General features: G+C 43.1%; 1 protein-coding gene across 1 annotated transcript in view; it reads left to right on the top strand.

The window, feature by feature from the left end:
• LOC108798507 (probable serine/threonine-protein kinase clkA) overlaps positions 1-1,303 on the top strand; it is an 18,795-nt gene extending 17,492 nt beyond the window's left edge. Inside the window, exon 4 of the mRNA XM_018570268.1 lies at positions 1,134-1,303. Within this exon, the coding sequence (XP_018425770.1) occupies positions 1,134-1,303 (170 nt within the window). The remainder of the gene's footprint in view (positions 1-1,133) is intronic.
• Positions 1,304-11,050: the final 9,747 nt, after the last annotated feature.

The following is an 11,050-nucleotide window of genomic DNA, read 5'->3' on the forward strand; positions in this document are numbered from 1 at the left end:
ATATTTAATTACATATTAATTATTGAAATAATAATAATTCATTTTAAATAATTAAAAGAATATGTATTAATTAAATAATTAAACATTAAATCATGGCATTTACACCAAAACAGCAATTTTTTTGCCAAAACAGCACTGACTAGGGATGCACCAATATCGATACCAGTATTGGTATCGTTGCCGATACTAGGCATTTTCATGAGTACTCTACCACAAAAAATGCCCCAATAAAGCAAATAATGTTACTTTAAATGTTTTCATTATTTTGGCTGCCGTAAGGTCTCACAATTGCTGAAGACCTCACGGTAGCTTTGTGGGGACCTTCCCAGCGCTAGTACACAACACTGGTCAGGCCCCACATGTACACCTCCTCCTTCCTGATGCCCACACAGTACTGGTGACATCCGCTGCCCACACAGCCATGGGGAGACCCGCACGCAGCCCTGGAGAGGCTTCAGCTTAATATTGTGCTGCATTGCTACAGTATACAGGGTTATTCAAAAAGAATGAACCGATATCATGACGCATTACTTCAGTTCTCAAGCATCGTCATGGGATGAGGTTTATGGTCCCTTCTTCTTTGGAGGAAACACCGTTACAAGACAAACCTATCTCGATATGCTCCAAAACGTGCTCTTCACTTCACTGCAAGCAGATTTGCATGACTTCATTTTTCAACAAGATGGAGCACCGCCCCATTGGCACCTAATGGTTCGAGCTTTTTTAAATGAAAAAGTGCCCCAGCGATGGATTGGTCAGAAGGGGGCCAATGACCTTGCTCTATGTGCTTGGCCTGTGAGATCCCCAGACCTAGGGTTGCCACCCGTCCAGGATTCACCCGGACAGTTCGGGTTTTGAATGCTGTGTCCGGGTTTCATGGCAGCAGAAACCCGGACACAAGATGTCAGGCAGACGGGGGCAACCAAAATTAAGATAGAGGCTACTGGCCCTTCACTGTACAGTCTCGACTGTGATATTTACATATTAATGGGTGGCGCTATTTAAATATGAATAAGCCGCCAAAAAAATGTCTGCGCGTCGCTAGAGCGTTCGGGTTTTGCTTGATGAAAAGGTGGCAACCCTACCCAGACCTCACCTTGTGTGATTTTTTTCTTGTGGTGGATATGTAAAAGACCGCGTTTATGTTCCACCGCTACCCACTAACCTCGATAACCTTAAACATCGAATAACAACAGCGATCAACTCAGTGGATCGGGATATGCTGATACGCACCTGGGAGGAATTCTCTTATCGCATTGATGTTGCCCGTGCTGCAGATGGTGGTCACATTGAACACTTGTAAGGCAGGAAATAAAAGATGATTGTGAGTATAATACTTGTGACTAGGCTGGAGTTTTGTATTACTGTTCCTTAATAAAATATTGCGTAAAGAAATCGGTTCATCCTTTTTGAATAACCCTGTATAACGTGTTGCTGAAACTTGTAGTCCCTCTACAGCCTGGAGCCAGTGGCAGAACTACCAGGGTGGTAGCGTTTGCAGCTGCGACTGGGCCCTGGCTCTCCACCACTGTCCCAAAATCGACCTGGTTTAACCACTCTGTAGCGGTATCCATGACAAGCAGAATCTTTAAAGGGAACCATAAAAAATACAGTACAAACTACAGTGTAGACAAGCTGCGGTGCAGCTCAGTGTGAAGTGGAAGGTTTCAAATTTTTCGCTTTGCATTGCTTCGCATGGCTTCACTTCGCATCGCTATGCCTGCAGTGTGTCACAGCCTTAACACCCTGGTGTCAGACTGATTTTCCTGTGGACAAAATGTAGAATTTTTAGGCTTCAGGCCAAATAAATCCTTCATATAAAATTGAAGAAAGCCTGCAATGTGAGCCATGAAAATCAGGACATGTATACATCATAACTGCACCTCTTCATTACCACAATAAATGCTAATCACTTACAAAGGTGGAAATGGACTTGAAGCTTCAGGAAGAGATAATAAAGCGCTTCAATGCTTGAGAAAATTCCTTAAAGCAGAAATCCAGGAACTATTTATTATGGATACTCATATTGGTCCAGCCTGGTTCAATGTGAGTATCCATCACTGATCTCCAGAGGGCTGCTGGGGATTCTAAAAATCACTGCAGCAGTGTGCGGTACATAGCGTGATATGTGATGGCTGATATTTTCCAGCTTCATTTTGAAAGGCTTCCCCTCTGCACACTGAGCACAGGGAGTAGCCCGCTGGGCACGACCGACATGCAGAAAGTGCCTTGTACTTATATCAATGAATACAAGAAGTTTTCTGATTGCACAAGGTGGAGATCATGACATCATCCTCCCCTGCTCTCCACCTTGCCCAATCACAGAAAGCCTTGTATTAACTGAAAATATACAAGGCTTTCTTTGAATGGCGGAGGTGCTGAGTGAGCACTCCCTGTGCTCAGTGTGCAGAGGAGAAGCCGCTGGAGTCACAGTCAGCAAGAGGCCAGCACTGACTGTTTGTACAATGGACTAGTGATTTTCAGTATCCCAGACGGTCATCCGAATATCAGATATGCATACTTACATTGAGTCATGCAGATCAGGCAGACAACGTAAGTGTCAATAAAAGATCCTTCCTGGAGTTCATTCAAAACCTTCACATTTATACAGATGTGTAACTAGAACCTTCATGGCCCGCGGTGCAAGAAACCATGAAGGGCCCCCCCATGGCACCGCATGGTTAACCGGAAGGCTGCCGAGGTCCCCAGCAAGCACGGGACCTCAGGCAGCCTCTTGTTTAAAATGTTAGTGTCTGTGTTCTGTCGAGAACGCCAACCTAGTATCTGCGCTTACTTACAGACGGGATTAACGAGGAAACCGGCATTTATTTACAAAGTATTCATTTGTAATGGTTAATTGTGACTGTTAATAACACGCCATCCATGGCAGGAAATGATGGGTGGCATATTATTAACGGTCACAATTAACAATTCAAACAAAATACTTTGTGAATAAATCCCGGTTTCCTCGATAATATTGGTCTGTGCACACACGCAGATGCTGAGGTCGGCAAATTCGACTACGTCGGCGTTCAGGCGGCCATGGGGCGGGGCTAAGAGGAAAGGGTCCTCACACAGCAGAAGGTGCATGCAGCACATTCTGCGGGACTGGTGATAGCCTCTCCATCCGCACCGTACAGCCGCCCGTACATGCTGCGGATGGCTGTGCAGCAGGGAAGGAGCCGCACGATCTCGGGGGGGCCTCTTCTTCCTCGCTGCCCCCCCCCCAAATGTTTTAGTTTCCTGCAGAATCAGCCGGTCCCCTGAGCACTGGCCCTGATATCATGTGTTAGGGTGGCTCCTTTCTCAAGCAGAGTGATATGGAGCCACCCTTGTGTGTGCTTGTAAGCTGTGTGTGTCTCCACAAATACACAAGGGCAAACAGAAAGTCACTCGCACTCCAATGCAATGCCAAGTCAATCTTGTTTATTGACTAAAAATAGTGTAGCATTTTACACTATTTTTAGTCAATAAACAATATTAACTTGGCGTTGCATTGGACTGGGAGTGACTTTCTGTTTGGACTTGTGTTTTGCGGAGGCATCTGCTATCCATTGGACGGGGAGTGACTTTCTGTTTGGACTTGTGTTTTGCGGAGGCATCTGCTGTCACTGCCGCACCCGCCCTGTTGTATCTGGGCTTCCATCCGGTCAGGAGTGCGATGGAATGCAGGTTTTTGCCACACACAGGCACAGCAACTCAAGCTAATTCCCTACCCATACCCCCCCTACCCCCTTCTCCAAGCTAGTAGATGAATAGTTGCTGGAGTAAGCACTGTCCTTTGTGATCTTGTACTGGACAAGAAAGTTCGGGGAAGCTGAGCTGAGACACTTGGAAACAGCTGTTTAGAAACATGATGACTGTAAGTGTTTGGGCAGAAATGTAAAGCAATGATTTGCCGGGCAATGTATATTTGTTTGATCTGGATTCACAATCTGGGTCGTTCACAACATGTCCACTGAGCTGCGTTGATAAAATGTTGATTTGTGCAGGCTCAACACAAGCACACACAGAAAACAGAAATCCCAGGATAGGTAATGATGCCTGCTACCCCAACCATACCAACAACTCTGTGATCCGCCACATTGCCCCTGGTTACTTGCCAATTAAAAATATGTCTTTCAGGCCAGTGTGATGTCAGACATATCATTTGGGAACACTTTGCTACCATAACAATAATCCGGCTACATTTACAAGTATGTTTATCTGCTTGTTATGGTTTATGCTGTGGTTAAATGATGGGCACAAGTTGCCTGAGGCTTTGTGTCTGTAGACTCGTAGCATACTTCTGGCTTGGAATTCAAGAGAAAGAAACCAGTATGGAATAATAATGCAGCACCCTCCAAACGTAACAATGAAGTTGTTGCTTAAGGCTGTACAAAACTCAGAGAAACCGTCTATTTCAACACAAGTGCTGACAGGAGCATTATCACATAATCACAGTATAAGCCAAAAGTACAAGGGAAGATTACAGCTTCTTTTCTTCTTCTTAAAATGATTTATATTGCTTTGTAATATTGTAACAACAGAGTGAAGTTGGCGCTGAAATCGCTTAATACTGCAAACTAGAAAGAAAATGTAGAAATGCAGCCAAATATCTGGGTGTGCGGTAAAAAAGGCGTGCCCATTGGAACATGGACCTGGGTCAACTGAATTCTATTTCCGTAATTACAGTAAAGGAATATCATTTATGGGAGATTAATTAAGCTGTTTAGGAATACATGATTCTAACCAATAGACATGTGCACCGGCAACAAATTCATTTACTTTCGTTTTCATTCGGATTTTGCATTATTTCAGAGGTGTCATATGAAAAGTATTATGGCACCTCGGCTCACAGACCCGAATGCTATGCGGTACACTATTTAAAAGCTGACAATGTCAAATGGGTGGAGCGAGCCCCGTGCCGTCACGGCTCACTCCGCCCATCTGTTTACTATCGGGCAGGAGATGTCATTGTGCGGCGAGTTTCCGTCACGCAACGGGACTTTTTTATTTTGGTGGGTCGGCAAGCGGTATGAATTGTATTGACGCTGGATTACATTGATGGAGCCATTTTTTTAATTAAAGGAATAGTCAAAAATTGACTTTTTTTTTCCAATTAAAGGGTTTTTTCTAAAAGTGTGGTTTGTTTATTTACTTTACTTATTTACTCATTCACAAGGGGGCAGCGGCATCTGGTTCCCCCCCTAATTAAAGGGGTACCCTGATGCAAATAAGCCCCCTTGCCCGCAGATCCCCACAACCACCGGGTCAGGGTTGTGGGGAAGAGGCCCTTGTCCCCATCGGCATGGGGATACCCTCCCAAAGCCAAGGGCACGTGGCCTGGTAAGGTGCAGGGAGGGGCGCTCAATCCCCCCCCCCTTTCCTGCCCTGCCGGGCCTGTGCTCGGATCAAGGGTCTGGTAGGAATTTTAGGGGGACCCCACATTTCCCCCCCCCATTTTGGGTGGGCTGGGGTTCCCCCGTAAAATTCCTACAAGACCTTAAGGGCCTGGTATGGATTTTGGGGGAACCACACACACTTTTTTTTGTTTTAACTTGGGACACCCCCTCCTAACATTCTTACCAGGCCTAAAATTCTTTTTTTTCCCCTCTAATGTCACTTTGCTACAATTCATCCACAAACGAAAATTCATACAGACTACTGCTAACGAATTTCGGTATGGGAAATTTGGATTCATTTGCATTCGTCATTTCTGTCATTCAAAAATTCGTATACATAAAATGCTTCAAATTCCCCAAACAGCTACCTTCACATGTATCACTGGCCCCTCCCTTTTAGATTGTAAGCCCTCACAGGCAGGGCCCTCCTTACCATCTTGTCTTGAATTGTATTGTGATTGTAATGTCTTCCTTATATTGGCTTATATACATCAGCAGCCCCCCAATCATTTCAACTTAAAAAAACACAGTGGTGGTAAAGTATGTAAGCAGTTTTATTGGGCAGCAATGTAAGAGGTAATGGTGAGTCATTTCTTTATCAAGAAATAACATTTAGAGTGTATTATATTTAGAGACAGCAGACATAAATATTGTACAGACTGGCAGCACATTATGTAAGCCGTTTCTCAGAGAGAGAGAGAGAGAGAGAGGGCAGTTTTTATTGTGAAATAAAAATTACAGTGTATCATGTTAAGTGGTTTTACATGCCCGCAATGTAAAGGGAGGAACAAAGCAGTTTTCATCATGTAATTAAGTCTATAAGAGACAAGAGCCAGAAATATTGCACAGGCATGCTGCACATCATGTAAGCTGTTTTCCTAGGCCACAATAGAAGAGGGAGAGAAAAGGCATTTTTTTCTAGTGAAATAAAATTTACAGTGTATTATGTTAGGGACAAGAGACAGAAATATTGCACATCATGTAAACAGTTTTGCTAGGCTGCAATGCAAAGGGGAGAGACAAGGCTGTTTTTATCATGAAATAAAAATTACACTGTACTAAGTCAGAGACAAGAACCAATAATATTGCACAGACACACTGCACATCATGTAAGCTGTTTTACTACACCAAAATGGATGAGGGAGAAATTAAGTGACTGTTATACTAAAATAAAAATTATAGTGTATTTTGTCACAAAAAAAGCCAGAAATATTGCACAGATGTGAATATTTACAGGGCCACAATGAAAGAGGGAGGCAAGAGGCAGTTTTTACAGTGAAATAAAAATGATAGTGTATCATGTTATGGAAAAGAGCCAAATATATTACACAGACACATCATTTAAGTGGTTTTACATGGCTGCAATGTAAAGGGAGGAACAAAGCAGTTTTCATCAGTTTGCACAGACATGCACATTTACAGGGCCACAATGAAAGAGGGAGGTAAGAGGCAGTTTTTACCGTGAAATAAAAACTACAGTGTATTATTTCATGAAAAAGAGCCACAAATATTGGCACATACATGCATGTTTACAAGGCCACAATAAAACAGGGAGAGACAGGGCAGTTTTGACTGAAATAAAAATTATAGTGCATTATGTTATGGAAAAGAGCCAGAAATATTGGACAGACATGCTGCACATCATGTAAGTTGCTTTACAAGGCCACAATGGAAGAGAAAGAGAAGAAGCAATTTGTACAGCGAAATAAAAATTGCAGCGTATAATATCATGTAAAAGAGCCAGAATTATTGCATAGACATGTTGCACATTATGTAAGTGGTTTTAATAGGCTGCAATGGAAGACAAAGAGACGCTGTAGTTTTTATTAATGAAATATAACGTATAGAATATTATTTATGAGACAAAGGCAAAAGATATAGTACAGACACCATAGTAAGCATTGACACATTTAGAAGAGGGACACAAAACAATCTATGGGGTCTATTCACTAAGCTGTCGAAAGATCTAGCCATAGCTTCGGCTGATCCCTGAAATCAGCCGTACAAGCCTGAAGTGAATAGCCGAACAGCGTTCGGCTCACTTCACTTCGGGTCGGTTATTCACTCGGCTGCCGTCGGCAGCTTAGTGAATAGACCCCTATATATGTCACAGAATAAAGTGTGAAACATTGTATAGACTACAAAGACAGCATTTCAGCAGTTGGAGTAGGCTGCACTTTAAAATGAACACAACACATGCAGATGTTCAGACCAATTATAGGCAATAAAGTGTATTTTTTTACACTTAAAAACAATAAAAAGGAAGGAATATCTTGACCACTGCATAGCTATTATTTCTACTATTTCTGGTAGGCCTTATTGGCTAAATCACATTCACATTTAACTTTAGAAGTGAAAAAAACGAATTAACTGCCTCCGGGCCGGCCGTAGTAGAAAAACGGCAGGCCCGGAGCTCTCTAGATCTGAGCGGGCGTCTCTAGACGTCCGCTCAGACACGCCCCCTCGCGCGCGCCGCTTGGCGCGCGCGAGCGGGAAATTGCCGTTTTTAAAAACAGGCAGCGATGCCTGATACCATACAAGCGATCCGCCGGCTTTAGAGCCGGCGGATCGCGTGTATGGGGTGCCGATCGGTGGCCCCCCCCTCCGCGGCGCCCCCCTGCCGTTGTCCCGCTGATCCCGGGCTCCGCTGTGCCCCGGTGCGAGCCCGGGATCAGCATGTCGGCTGTGTCACAGGGGATCAGAGAGAGCTCGGTACACGAGCTCCCTCCGGTCCCCTCTCCTCTGCAAGAATGCGGAAGTGTTGTATAATACATCACTTCCGCATTCTTGTGTCACTCTCCAGCTTCAGAAGCTGGAAAGAAGCTGATGGAGCAGATCTCTGCTTCATCAGCTTCTTTTGGGGGGTCCTAGGTGACATTAGGGGTCTTGGAGACCCCTGATGTCTCCATAAAGAGGACCTGTCACATATTTTGCTATCACATAAGGGGGTTTTATTAGCCCCCGTATGTGATAGCAATAAAGTTTAGTGGGAAAAAAAAAAAAGGAAAAAAAAAATTAAGTTCCCCCCCCCCAAATTTAAAGTTACACATAAAAAAAGAATTAAAAAAACAAAAATTTTTTTTAAAGTCCCCACCCATACATACACGCATGCAAACATGCGTCGGGGGCGCATACGTGCAAAAAAGACGATTGCGCCCATTACGCCGCACATGTTACATATCGCCGCGAACGTCGGAGTGAGAGCAATAAGTCTAGGGCCATCAATCACTGATAACACTAAACTGATGAGCGGTAAAAGCTTTTAAAGCGTCGCCTATGGCCAATTTTGGGTATGGTAGTTTTCTGCAATTTCGCGGGTGTGCGCAATTTTCAAGCTTGACATGTTTGGTGTCTATTTACCCGACGTGACCCGATCTTTTATATTTTACCAAAAAACTGGTTAATAATAAATGTTTCCTAACATAATGTAAAAAAAAACCTTTTTTTTTCAAAATTTTCTGTAATTTTTCCTAATTATAATAAAAAATAAAAACCCCAGTGGTGATTAAATACCACCAAAAGAAAGCTCTATCTGTCCCTAAAAAATGGTATAAAATTCATTTCAGTACAGCGTTGCATGACGGAATAAACGTCAGTCAAAGGACTGCAGCGCTGAACACTGAAAAATGGCCTGGCCAGGAAGGGGGTCTAAACACCTGGTCTTGTAGTGGTTAAAGATTATATTTTTCTGATTAAACAAATAAAAGGCTACAGACAGCATACACAGTATCTCTACAACTTCCTTTAGGCCTCTTTACCTAAATCATTACACCAAATTCCCAAAATTGCTTTGCAGGGCCCCCAAAAATGTAAAGTTTATATTTTTGTATTCAAATAAAAGTTCTATGCCACACACAACATACATACAGCAGTATTTCTATAATTTCTCATAGGCCTCTTTACCTAAGCCACATCTCCGTTTAGCTTCAGGCTGGGTTCACACCTAGGCGTATTGTATATGCGATTCGCGGTAAAAAAAACGCGCGACAAACGCGAGACCAAAACGCCCCAAAGAAGTACATGTACTTCTTTGGGCGTAGGCCGTTTTGTATCGCGTTCGGACGGGCGGAAATACGGCAAGGTGTGATCCAGACCCATTGAATACAATGGGATTTAGATGTTTGAGCGTTTTGTAGAGCGTTCGTCGAGCGCTGAATGCGCTACAAAACGTTCAGGTGTGAACCAGGCCTTAGAGAAACAAAATGGACTTTAAAGTTTATATTTTTCCACATTACAAAATAATTATTATGCTACACAATACATAATATATATATAAAAATAGCAATTAACAGAAAAAAACATATACATAATAAAAAAATCTTTTGTAAGATTATAAAATACAGCAGGCCCAATACAAACTGAGTAATCCACACAACTGTACTATGAAGTGCTATTGAGCTCAGTCATAATAACAATATCAAAGTTCCCCCTCCATGCCCAACTCCTCAATGCAGACAGATTGCAGTCATCAATATTTGTATTTTTATATTTCAAACTTCCTCTCCCACATGGTAAAAAGATGCAGAATAAAAGGCTGATAGTGTAATTTCATTTATTTACCCACTTGCCACTGGCCGTACATAATAATACAGAAATACAGTCAATTGTAAAAACAAAAAAAGTTTAAAACAAATTAAGTCATAAAAAAGTTAAAGTTGCACAAAATTTTTTTTAAAAACACAATAAAAATGTTTAAGTCCCTCGCCCCCCATACACACACACATACACATGCAAACATGTGTCGGGTGCTCCTACGTGCAAAAACGACAATTGCACGCACATGTTACATATCATCGCGAACGTCAGAATGTGAGCAATAACTCTAGGGCCATTAATCACTCAGCTTCATATTATTCTGCGTTGCTATATAATGCATTGCTGGGATGTGTAGTTCTCTATAGCTGGTGGTATTCTGTATTGCTATGTGCTGGGCCTCCACGTCTGATCAGTGGCTTTAGACCCGCTTCTGTGCTCCCTTCTTTTGGTGCGGCAGCACACCTCCGCAACCACCATGGAGTGTAGGCTTGAAATCACTCAAGTGTCTCCTCCACGACAGATTAGAAGGGCACTGCCGGGAAAATAGAAACAAGCCCAGAAGTGGCTCCTACATTAACAAAGCAGCACTGGAGTATGAGGTGATTTGAAGGTGGATCAGGAGGGGAAAACATAGGCAAGGGAACAGTTAGTCTACAGCAGTGGTTCTCAACCTGTGTAACCTCAGGACCCACATTTGTCCTTGGTCATTAAGTCGTGACCCAAGTTGCACTGCACGGCATTGCGGTACTGCACGTTACAATGCGGGCAATAGAATTGTGGGTGGGAGGTGCGTTTGGGGTGCCATTCAAATGAATGGCAATGCAATGCACTTCTCACACCAAAATGCATGGTAGGTGCGATTGCGAAGTACAGTGCGTTAATCGCGCAGGACTGTGCGATTAGTGCACTGTACTAGTGTGAATGGGCCCTCAAAAACACACAACCACAGACACAATCTCACACACATACAGACTCCAAAAAAAAAGTTATTTTTTTAAGATCCACCCAGTCTCCCTACCTCATCAGAACTGGAGTAGATCCTTAGCCTGGGCTGCTGTACTGTGATGGAGCTCCAACCATATGTGCATTGCTTGTACAACTCCCTTGCACACCCTGTAGAGGTGCCGGGA

This window comes from Nanorana parkeri, unplaced genomic scaffold (genome assembly GCF_000935625.1).
Source record: "Nanorana parkeri isolate BGI_ZX_2015 unplaced genomic scaffold, ASM93562v1 scaffold1492, whole genome shotgun sequence".
Classification (NCBI taxonomy): Eukaryota; Metazoa; Chordata; class Amphibia; order Anura; family Dicroglossidae; genus Nanorana; species Nanorana parkeri.